Source organism: Episyrphus balteatus, chromosome 4 (genome assembly GCF_945859705.1).
Source record: "Episyrphus balteatus chromosome 4, idEpiBalt1.1, whole genome shotgun sequence".
Taxonomy (NCBI): Eukaryota; Metazoa; Arthropoda; class Insecta; order Diptera; family Syrphidae; genus Episyrphus; species Episyrphus balteatus.
The window spans coordinates 52556490-52569158 of NC_079137.1; the positions used below are offsets into that span (position 1 = coordinate 52556490).

The window sequence follows — 12669 nt, forward strand, 5'->3', positions numbered from 1 at the left end:
TGCACGATTGACCTCTTTTTTAATGCTAAGCCGCCTCACTATTTATAAAACAAAACAAACAAAAAAAAATTTCGAATTAAATTAGAAGATTACGGCCTTTCTTTTTTGGAATTCATGAATAACAGCCTTCGTTTTTCAAAATTCAAGTTTCAAATGTTTCTGTCCTGTTGAAAAAAGAAAAGTTTAATATGGGGAGAAGTGCGCATTCTTACCCACAAATGAAAGAGAGATATACAAACAAGCTACTAGGGGGAACAAGAAAAAACATCGTGTTTACTTTTTTGTACTTTTCTGACTTTGTGTTTTGATGTAGTTCAGGCTAAAAACTTAGAAAGTAACATACATTTTTGATCGTAATGAAAATAATCATATCTTTACAACTTATACAGAGATTTTGATAAAAGTAGATATATTATTATCTTTGCTTGATAGTGTACTACACAAACAAATTTAAAACTGCGAGGATTCAATAGATTTTGAATTTTTCTTTCAGTAAGAATTTTTTTTTTCAAAAATTTTCTATATATCGATTTTTAAAAAATGTTTTGATTGCACTTTAACATTTGAAGTGACAAAGAAAAGTTATTTGCGTGTATCTTGCTTATTTATTCAGCTTCCAAGTGCTGGTTCTTTTGTACAGATTGGTCATTTATTACTCAAGATATTAGCCGAATACTAAGTAAACTATAGGAATAACGACGACAAAAAAAACTTTGAAAAATCATATCTCGAAAACCAATCCATAAACATTTTTTTTAAGATTAGATTATCGAGTTTTTTTTGTATAAATCTTTATGAAAAGTATAACTGCACTTGGTGACCAAAAAAAAATGTTTCTGTTGTAGACTAGTGTAATCATTGTTGCTTGACAAATTCCATCTAGATTGTAATGATATTAAAACAAAAATTGTCTTTTCTAATAATAAGACGAATACGCCCCAATGTGTTTTGTTTTGAAACACAACCTTGAAAACACTCATGTTTTTTTATTTGTTTTTGGTTGGATTTTAATTTCATTTTTAGTGGGTACGATACACAAAGTTTTAGAAATATTGTATTGCCAGCTGTGTTTACATTAAGTCTTTATACTTTATTTGTATAATTGGTTGGCAAAAATAATAAGATGTTAAAGCTTCGTTGAAGATATTGCTCGAAAATTAAAAAAAACATATGACTTGGAGAACAGTAGTAAAATATTTGTTGACGGTTCCTGTCGAATTTATTCATTTTTTTAAAGGTTAAATGAGTATAGCGCTTAAGCCGAAAGTGATCAAGTTAAAGAGAGTTTCTTGGATTTACGAAAAAAGCACTTGAAAAGGGTATTTATTTTTCATTAAATTTCGAACAAGGTAATAGAAAAGGTTGTCTTTTTTCTAAAAAGACACAAGACTGATTTTTTTAAAAAGAACTTTTTGAACTTTTAAGCCTGATGTTTAATAACTCTTGGTCTTTTCCTTTAAGATCCCACAACTTCAAGCAGCAAAACATGGCATTTGTAAAACGTCGTTTAAATTCGATAGTTAAAGCTGTTGCAGCTTTAACGGCGTTATGTTTTATCATTGCTTGCATGCCAAGAAAAATCGATAATTCGATAAGCGTTACCGAAAATATTGAAGAGCCTTTGAGGTTGTCTAAGAGAGATGGACCTATTCCAGCAGAACCTGTCGGAGTTAAAGCGGATAAATTGGATAATTCAATTCAAGTTGGTCCTTTTGTTAATGTTCCTCCATTTGTGGATAACAAAAATAAGGACATACCACGACTACCTACCGCCGAGAAACTCATTAAGACTAATCACCATGATGTTTATAAAGAATTCGAATCGATTCTTAACAATAAAGAAGGATTGTCACTTGAAGATTGGATTATTAAATTCAAAAATCGTCAAGCAGAAGTGGCAAAAGCAGCAATGCCAAAAGCAGCTGATCAAATAGTAAATAAAATAGTTGATCAACAAGAAGGTGAGGATAAGTTTTGATTATTGTTTTCACATGTGCCCATGAAAGTGGATTTAAAACAATGGAAATTTTTATAAAAGCGTACTGGAAGTTTGTAGTTTTTTTTCGGATGTGACAGCTGGCAAGTGTGTATCAGCAGTTTATAAAGTTAAACAAGTTCAATTTTTGCTGGCAGACAGTGGCTGCCAGCTGGCGAAATTTAAATGGTTTTTAATTTTGAGTAGTCAGGAAGTAGTGACTAATCAGTAAATTTTATTGAACGTTGTCTCCATCAAACCCTTTTCAAATGTTCTGTTTCATTATTGGCTCTACTAAACATTGAGTTTCTCGGTTCATTAACTTTATGTATGATTTCACTTAAAAATCAGTCCTCATATACAACGTTTATCGACAGTATTCTACAGCTGTTTCACCATCAAGTATCTATGCTTTTTAAATTGACTAGCTTGATTCTTTAAACAGCACTTCTTGAGAACCGTTTGGATTTGGAACAACATTTTAAGTTTCTACAATGTCGGATTCGGAAATGAGTATAGATCTCTAGGTCCTAGGTCCTTATTACATGGGATTTGTTCATTGTGTTCTGTTAAGCATCAAGTTAACAAGAATTTCAGTTCCTGACTTGCGAAGCATTCCTTCGTGAAATTCATTGACCTTCCTTAAAAGTAAGCTAATTCAAAAATGTTGTGGCATTTGGGAAAAATTGGAGAGTTTTCATTCAGTTATCACTTACTTTTTATTGGTTCATATGTTTGTTTTCATATTTTTCTTGATTCAAAGAGCTGTGATGACACTTTTTGCTTTTTTACTTCATTTATTTCTTCTTTAAAAACTTATTTTTTTATGTTTTCTCTTGATTGTAAATAAAATTGGAAATTTTTACTTTGACTTTACCGGAATACTCGATGATATTTTTTCGTTAGCGTTTTCGCCGTCGAGATTGGAGACTGTAAATTTTTTTCGTTTCGCTTCAGCTACATACAATGCTTAAAACTGTAGCAGGTCGTTGACAGTTTGACTTTTAGAATAATCTAGATATTTGACCTCGCTTTTCACTCCATCGGGAAGAACGATAGAAGTCCTCTTCCGAGTGCTGACCGTTTTCGGTAAACACTTTCTGATTTGGAAGGGTTTACTTGGCTTTTTTCGGAATAGCTTTTATTTAGTTGATTGATGATGATGATTATGATAAAGATAAAATAAGATAAAGATCATCTCAGACTTTCGTAAAGTCTACCAAGGTTCTACTGATTTCTTGGGTGGCTCTTGTAAATGATTCCTGGATTTCTTTTGTGTTGATCACTATGGCTGTATTTTTATCGCTGAACAATTCTCTTGAAACATATGCAGCCAATTAGTTTTCACAGGTAGATTTAATGAAAAGAGTCTTCAAAATAGTACGCAAAGGCTTGAACGATTTCTCCGTTGATTACCTCAACGTTAGTAGTTTTAATGGTTGTTAGCACAGAAGACCTACATATGTATATTTCCGATAAAACTTCCAATTTTGACAACTTAAATTTTCAACTTATAATGGACATAATTAAAGTACTGTACAATGCACTTAAGAGGATTAGGACAAAAGATCGAACTCAGATTCGATAATTTGTATCTTCGAATAAAAAAGAATGTTCGAATTTCGAACATTCTATTTTTTTTAAAGACGCCCTTGGCATACAGAAAAAATTTTCACAACTGTGATGCTTAATTTTCAAAGGCTGAGGTAAGCTCGCCGGAATCCAAGGTTCGTCCTGAGAAAAGCAATCTTAAAACTCAGTTAGAGTAAAAACACCGAATTCTTTCCAATTATTTATGTTCTTTATTCATTCAATAGACTAACTACTTTCTTTTATAATTATTAAATTATTTACATTTTTATTTATTAAACAATGTTATACCCTAACATGCTCTGATTAGAAAAGCCCGTTCTCAGGTTGAGTGGGAATTAGCCCAGGCCCAAGATGAGAGGGAATATTCTGGTGCACACCACACCTCCTAGCGAAGGTGAATAGAGCGCTACCTAATAACTCTCGGAGAAAGCCCAGTCTCAAAGTGAGTGGGAAGCACAGTCTCTTAACGAGGGTGAAAGAGTTATATATTAAAACTAAATAAACTTTTGCTTCAAAAAGTCGGAACGGACCTCTGGCACCATAACCAAGTTGCTATTCAACTTTAGTAGCGGCGGCGCACAGTGCGTTGATTGTATGGAGATGTTGGAAAAAAATCAAATTTAAAAAAAAAGTTGACTTTGGAAAAAAAATTGTTTTTAAATGTAATAACAACACGTTTTACAAACATTATCGAAATTTCCACGCCCCCTGCCACGCCCACTTCTGAGTGTGCATATTTATATCTAGAAAACGGCTTGCACAATTTGAATAAAATTGAAGAAATTTGATTATCTAGGCGAGTTCAAAAGTAAAAAATAGTGTCGACCCTATTCGCCCCCTGCCACGCCTACTTTTGTATACATGATTCGATCCAGGAACTTGTATGTATGGGAATTCGGGAAAAAAATAAAAAAAACAAGTGTTTTGCTAAGATTTCTTGATTTTCAGGCTCTAAATTTGATTGCATATTTAGTTTTGACTTTATTAACTGCAAAACACCACGCAATCGGGCTGTTGGGTTGGAAAAACAAACATCAAAAAGCTCCCTAGCTGAACACATTATGTAAAAAATACTCGTAAACAAACACTTGTTGCAAGAGAAAGCGCAAGTTTCTGCAGACAAAACTTACTTTTTTTAAAAGATATAATTGTTTTCTTTTTTTAAATAAAAACACTTTTTTCCCATCTGACCCCTCTCAAAATATATGGCTTATCAAAGTTAGTACTTACCACGAACAAAGAAGCTTTGATTTGGACTCTCAAAAAAAATTTAAATTTACATGTAGAATAAAAAATATGCAGTTAGAATGATTATATTTTCTCTCCTGAATATGAATTAGTCCAGTCAAGTTATACTTTTGCTGAGAAATAATTCGCAACTGCAATTTGTACTCAAAATATGAAAGTACACTAGTACAGGAACTAAACCCCCCATTTTCCGAACAAATGTCTGGACGACTTTGGCCGCCATTTTGTTTTGAACAGTTTTGCGACTATCGCTTGTAGTTCGGCTAGTTTTGGTCTTAGAGAATGTTATGAGACAAAGTTGTAGCAAATTTTATTTCCCACAAAAAATGTTAAGTAAGTTTTTATTCTAAAACCTACCATTTGGAGTTATAATGAATTTCGTAAAATGCTATGCTCACTTATTTTTTATATTCACCATAACTTTTTTTTTCAAACTTTTATTAAAAAATTGTTGTTATAAAAGTTAAAGAGCTACTAATTATCTATGTTTGTCTCATACTAAGTTTTTTTGTCCGAGTTGCCGTTTCCTCACTAAAACAAAAATTCAATAAAAAAAAAAAATTTGCAAAAACAGGGTGATTCGAGTAAGTTGAGTTGAGACAAGAAAAAAATCGTACTGGAGGGGGGGTCTATTCCCCCCCCCATTTAGCCAGAAAGGGAAATTTTCTAAAAATAATGGCTTAATTTGGAAACAAAATTATTAAAAATCAACGGTTACACCTACAATAACGTGTTATAAGTTTTTGTGAAGATAAAAACTTTGTCTTGTATTTCGTTTTTGAATGAAGCTGTTTTATGAAATAGTTTTTGAAATCGAAATTTTGAAAAGAAAATAAAAAAAAAAATCGAACTTTTTTTCAAAATTGTGTGTGATAAAGTTCTAAATTAGTTTTCGAATTTCAATTCTCTTATTTGTTTTCAATTAAATACAGAAAACTCGCTGCAAAAATGTCTTGTAGTTTTCGAGAAAGTAAGAAAAAACATAAACTAATTTTTCATAAGAAACCCCATTGTATTTGTTTTCACGCTGGACTTGTTGGTAAATTAACTTACGAAACACTATTTTGTTTGACGTTATTTAATAATAGCTTCGTTTTAAATATTTAATGTTTTTATTTAATTTTAGAGATTAAAAACCAGATAGGTAAAAATGCCTTTTAGTTTTTCAGAAAATTGAAATTCAGAGAATTGAAATTCGAAAACTAATTTAGAACTTTATCACACACAATTTTGAAAAAAAGTTCGATTTTTTTTTTTTATTTTCTTTTCAAAATTTCGATTTTGAAAATTAATTTTTCAAAAACTATTTCATAAAACAGCTTCATTCAAAAACGAAATACAAGACAAAGTTTTTATCTTCACAAAAACTTATAACACGTTATTGTAGGTGTAACCGTTGATTTTTAATAATTTTGTTTCCAAATTAAGCCATTATTTTTAGAAAATTTCCCCTTCTGGCTAAATGGGGGGGGAATAGACCCCCCCTCCAGTACGATTTTTTTCTTGTCTCAACTCAACTTACTCGAATCACCCTGTTTTTGCAAATTTTTTTTTTTTATTGAATTTTTGTTTTAGTGAGGAAACGGCAACTCGGACAAAAAAACTTAGTATGAGACAAACATAGATAATTAGTAGCTCTTTAACTTTTATAACAACAATTTTTTAATAAAAGTTTGAAAAAAAAAGTTATGGTGAATATAAAAAATAAGTGAGCATAGCATTTTACGAAATTCATTATAACTCCAAATGGTAGGTTTTAGAATAAAAACTTACTTAACATTTTTTGTGGGAAATAAAATTTGCTACAACTTTGTCTCATAACATTCTCTAATGTCGTTTTCTATTGACGAATCTCAGAATGAGATTTGTGAATTTGACAGCTGAAAGGGGGGGTGAAGAGGGGAAATAGTGGACAAATCTCAGATTTCATGATCTATTTGCGTCCTGAGATTCAAAATAATGACAAAAAAATGAATCTGAGATTCAAGAATCTGATTCTGGATTTTTATCAAGATTCACGCATACAAACACACGCACTTTCACATACACTCCTCTGTTTGACATTTGTCTGAACATTTGTTGTTGTTTTATTTTTTTTATACGCACAGATTTCGCACACAATTACAAAACTAGATTTCATATTCTATTTGCAGTGGAAAATCTGAGAATTTTACACAAAAATCTCAAAAGTCAATAGAAAACGACATAAGACCAAAACTAGCCGAACTACAAGCGATAGTCGCAAAACTGTTCAAAACAAAATGGCGGCCAAAGTCGTCCAGACATTTGTTCGGAAAATGGGGGTTTAGTTCCTGTACTAGTGTACTTTCATATTTTTAGTCCGAATTGCAGTTGCGAATTATTTCTCAGACCTCCATACAACCAAATCTAAAATGACTGGACTAAATCTAGCAAAAAAAATATCATATGTTCCTTTTTTCTTCAGTAAATGGTCTTTTAACCGGTAACTACAAATCTTACTCTAATTGTTTGTTTTTTTTTTATTGATCTTCTGAGGATCTCTGACAACAGAAAATTGAACTTTATCATAAATTAACTGTCGATTTATTCATTCAGACTTAATACCTTGAATTTGGCATACTTGCTTCACATTTTTGGCAAATTCTTTTTTTTGATTTTTTTCCACTAGTCGCCGCACTGTTTGAAGGTTGACGATTCTCGGTTTTTGCCTACAAATCTTACATCTACTTAGTGATATTATTACTTAAAGTAAGTGTGAATCGTATAAACTAAAGAGTAATTTCTTATACATTTTACTTATTCTTAAATATAAGATGTTGTTGTTGTTGCTATCGGTGGTGTGGTGAAGTGGTAATGGTTGGTACGCTTTATAGTCCGGCCGGTACGGTTGCTTCGATTTTATTGGTTCCTATTTTAATATTAAAAAAAAAGTTTGAAAAATTACCAAAGTTCAAATCATATAAGTTGGTCGTGTTCTATTTTTTGAGAAATGGTAATTTTAACATGAAGCCTTCCTCGGATCTTCGTACTCCATTATTCTGGTAGGACAAATATCCTTGGTATTAAGTTGGGGGAAAAAAATTCAGTATTTAGCCGGGTTTAAAGAAAATTCGTTTCGGTTCTGATATGATAAACGTTCAAGGCTGGATTGTGATTGGAGGGAGTGGCTATATACGAAGTACTTTATATTAAGATCGGAAACTTGTTATTTTTTTGTCGCCCCCCATAAAATTTGGCGTAAAGGTACGGAGACTTTTCTCACTCACCATCCTACCTCTTATGAAGGTCTTGTTTCTTGTAGTTGATGAAGTCGATGTTTTCATTTAGCTGATTTTCAAAATCAAATTAAAGGCTGAAAGTTATTAGTTATTACACATGTTAGATATGTCTGTTCTGCGCACAGTTAGCTGTATAATTTGCCAAAATAGCGTTTCCCTTTTTCAGCATCACTGCGGAAAAGTCAGACTAAAATGGGTACTGATTTTCTTTGTGGTGTTCTTATTCGCCATTTCAGCAAAGCTGATCTGATTGCTTGTTAAGTTATCGTATATACCGACTCATATTTTTTTCGCTGTGGTTTATATTTTTATTCAACTTTTAAAATCATAAAGGCAAACAATAAATTTTTTAGCAAATTAATTAAACTTTATTTAATTTTACAGAAACGGGTGTTCTAATTCCCCCAATTGTATTTGAAGGTGTAATGGAAGAACCAGTAACAGGTATTCTACCTGATTTTGTGGTTATAAATGATGTTCAAGGTGAAAAAGACGATCTAATAGAAGGTGTTGTAAGTGCTCCTCTTGATGATGCTCCAGATTATATAGTCAAGCCAATAGAAGATGTTCTAAGTCCACCATTTATAGTTAATGAAGCTCCCGGTGAAATGGGTAAACCAGTTTATCTTTCATCTTTTTTACCAGCTGAAATACAAAATTTAGTCGATGAAGGTTGGAAGAAGAATTCTTTTAATCAATATGTCTCCGATATTATTTCGCTGCATCGTAGTCTTCCTGATCTAAGAAATCCATGGTAAAATAAGAATGTAATGTGATGTGATTCCTTTGATAGTAAATCTCTTTTTTAGGTGTAAAGAACCCGGTCGGATTTTGCCGAATCTTCCTTCAACAGATTTGATTATTTGCTTCCACAATGAAGCCTGGTCAATTCTATTGCGTACAGTTCATTCAATATTAGATCGATCTCCGGAAAAACTTATTGGAAATATTATACTTGTAGATGACTTTTCAGATATGCGTAAGTTAATAAAAGATTGATAAATGTATCGGGGCACTTCATTCTTCAGTTTCTTGTTCATAAAGCCCATCTTAAGTTACCACTGGAAGAATATTTCAAGGCATATCCTAAAGTGAAAATCGTAAGGACTCTTAAAAGAGAAGGTTTGATTCGGGCGAGATTACTTGGAGTACGGCATTCAAAATCTCCGGTGTTAACATTCCTGGATTCACATTGTGAATGTGCCGAAGGTAAGTAGATCTTTTTCAGATCTTAACCAAATGTTTCATCCTTTTTTATTTGTCCTTCCAGGATGGTTAGAACCCTTATTGGATCGCATTGCAAGAAATTCGCAAACTGTTGTATGTCCAGTAATAGACAGTATCAATGACACAACACTAGAATATACATACCAAGGTGTAAGTCATGTTGGTGGATTCGATTGGAATTTACAATTCAACTGGCATACGACTCCGCTAAGAGAACATAATCGTCGTCATAATGTAACCAAATTCAATATTCAAAATTCATTATCCTGAAATTCATTTTTTTTTTTTTATAGAACTCAGCTGCACCCGTTTATACACCAACAATGGCAGGTGGAATGTTTGCAATTGATCGTAATTTCTTCGAATACCTTGGAACTTATGATCCAGGTTTTAATATTTGGGGATCAGAGAATTTGGAATTGTCATTCAAAACATGGATGTGTGGTGGAACTTTGGAGATTATACCATGCTCACATGTTGGGCATTTATTTCGTGAAAACTTTCCATACAATGTATGAATATCCTTTTAACTTCTTCTAGTTGTAATTGAAATTGAAAATGTGACTTGTTTTTTCTAGATCGAAAAAAATGTGTTAAGAAGGAATTCTATTCGTTTGGCTGAAGTTTGGATGGATGACTATGCCAAATATTACTATCATAGAATTGGTTTTGAGAAAATTGATTTTGGTGATGTTTCAGGACGAAAAGAATTGAGGTAAGAGTTTATTTGTATTTTTAAGATTTTCGAAAATTATTTAAGGGGTGGTACCCTTGTCTAAAAATTCGGAATTTTCAAAAATTTTCTTCAAGTCCATCGAATGAGACATCAAAAGAAATGACTGTTTAGACTCTATTCATAACTGAAAACTAAAAGTTTGTAGGAGTTCGGGTTGCTGAATAATTTCCAATCAAAATAATTTTTTTTTCATTTGGATGCAGATATTTTCGGATCAAAGTCCCGAAACAAGTTTTGGTTTACAGATATGAGATCACAGTGGACAGGCCTTTGCATTCAGTTAAAAAAATTACGAATTTATTTTTCGAAGATTTTCGAAAATTATCCGATTGTCTAAAAATTCGGAATTTTCAAAAATTTTCTCCAAATCCATCAAATGACTTATCTAAAGAAAGGAACCTTTAGACTCTATTTATAACTGAAAACCAAAAGTTTGTAGAAGTTCGGATTGCTGAATTATTTCGAAATATTTTTTTTGCTGAATAATTTGCAATCGAAATATTTTTTTCTCTTTTTTTTTCTCGTCAAAAATTAGCTTTTTTCCTTTATTTTACACTTTTAATTAAATAGACTATTTGCCATTAAAACCATTAAAAAAATTGCTTCTTAACAGAAAACGTTTGGGATGCAAAAGTTTTAAATGGTACTTGGAAAACGTTTTTCCTGAACAAAAAACACTTTCGGAATTTTTATCTTATGGAGAGGTAAGTATATTAGAAGCTGTATACTTTTCATTGATTTTTTTTTTTTAAATTGCATCCAATTTAGTATGTATACCCAAGTTTAATTAAAAATGAAAATAATTTAATTTAATCTGCAAAAAAAAAAACTTAATTTTAGATCAGAAATTTGGACTATGGTAATTATTGTTTAGACACATCAGTTACAACGGAAAATATTATTGATATAGCTCCTTGTCATAAAAGAGGCGACAAACAGGTAAATGAACTTGATGACAAAAATAACGATACCGAACGGAATTTAAATTTATTAAACTATTTTTTGTTTTACTTTTTTTAAATTTAATTTAACGTTATAGTATTTTACGATGGATAAAGATGGTATAATAGAAGGAAGTGGACAATGTTTGAATTATGATGGAATAGATGTGAGAATTTATCCTTGCTGGGGACTGGTAGGAAATCATGTAAGTAATACAAAAAAAATATTATCATTCTATTAACTTCTATTAATAAATTCTTCATTTTCTATTTCATAGATTTGGACTTATCTAATTGATACAAATCAAATTCGACATGTTGCATTTCAAAAATGCTTAACTATCAATCCTACACAATACAAGGTCATGATGGAAGAATGTGATCCAGTTCGGATTAGTCAGAAATGGCAACTGGAAAATTTGAATCTATCAATATTATGAGATAGAGAATGATCCATATGCACAAAAATGCAGTCATTTTCTAAGAGGGTAAAGTAAAATCAAAAGTATTAAATCATAAGCGGGCTTAGGATTTAATATTTTTAGAAAAAGATCACGAAGATAGAAATTATTGTAAAATCAAAAAATTAAAATTAATTAAATTAAGTCATTTAAAGAAAAAATAAAATAATATATACAAAAACAAAAAAAAAACAATAATAACAAAATAATTGGTAAAATAACGTATATTTAAAGTTAAATCATAAACTAATATTAAACTAAACTGGGATTATTATTATTTAAATTAACATAATTTTAAAGTTAAATTTAAAAAATTAAAAAAAATACAAAATAAAATATATTATGTTTTTTAATTCAAGTGTTAGATTTCAAACAATGTACATCTTTTGTTTAAAAGTTAAATTTGAAATTAATGAGTTTTTGGATTTAAAAAAAAAAAAAATTGAAATTGTTTTTTGGAAAAATTTTCGAAAATTCAATTTAATAAATTTTTTAAGGTGGTAAATAATAGAACTATGCTTTAACGATAGATGACGCTTATATCTACTGAAGAAAGTTCGAGTATTGAGTATTAAAACAGAAAACCTCAGAGAATTTCAACATTTTTCTTAACTGAGGCAACCTAAAAAAATTAGTCTAACAACAAACTATCAGCATAATCGAATTATCTTTATTAGATAAGAGCTCCATCTGTCGGTTTTTTTAATTAGCACAGTGAATTGGTACAAAATTTCTTACCAACTTCATTTAAAAAAATTGTTTCCAAAAAATTATCTATAAAAAATAAACTCAAAACTTTTTTTAAATCCGAAAAAATCTGCTTCGAATGCTAGAAAAACACAAAATTTGATTTGTTTTCAGTTATGAATAGAGATTAGAGAGACCTTTTTGTTAATATATCACTCGATGGATTTAGAGAACATTTTTTTAAATACCCATTTTTTAGGCACCCCTTGGATATTTTTCAAAAATCTGAAAAAAATAGATTTGCAATTTTTTTAAGCTAAATGGATAGGCCTGTTTACTGTGAACTCATATCTGTAAACCAAAACGTTTTTGGAAACTTAAACCCGAAAAATCTTCTTCCGAATGTAAGAAAAAACAATATTTGGTAAGCAATAACTCAGCAATCAGGCCTCCAAGAAACTTTTTGAATGGGTACCCCTTGGATTTTTTTTCGAAAATCTGAAAAAAAAAAAAAAAAAAATAGATTAAAATTGATGATATT

At 30.7% G+C, this 12669-nt stretch overlaps 1 protein-coding gene across 2 annotated transcripts; it reads left to right on the plus strand.

Moving 5' to 3' along the window:
* The first annotated feature begins 1029 nt into the window (after window positions 1-1029).
* On the plus strand, window positions 1030-11580 carry LOC129918985 (putative polypeptide N-acetylgalactosaminyltransferase 9). Of its 2 annotated transcripts, XM_055999760.1 has the most exons (12): window positions 1030-1349; window positions 1462-1961; window positions 8461-8830; window positions 8886-9055; window positions 9121-9285; window positions 9347-9537; window positions 9597-9815; window positions 9882-10018; window positions 10653-10743; window positions 10880-10978; window positions 11079-11186; window positions 11259-11580. In XM_055999760.1, exons 2-12 carry the CDS (start codon window positions 1487-1489, stop codon window positions 11418-11420), a joined length of 2187 nt encoding a protein of 728 aa, XP_055855735.1. In that variant the 5' UTR covers window positions 1030-1349; window positions 1462-1486; the 3' UTR covers window positions 11421-11580. The 2 variants fall into 2 exon arrangements, with proteins under 2 accessions (XP_055855735.1, XP_055855734.1); XM_055999759.1 differs by having other exon boundaries at window positions 1030-1961.
* Window positions 11581-12669: the final 1089 nt, after the last annotated feature.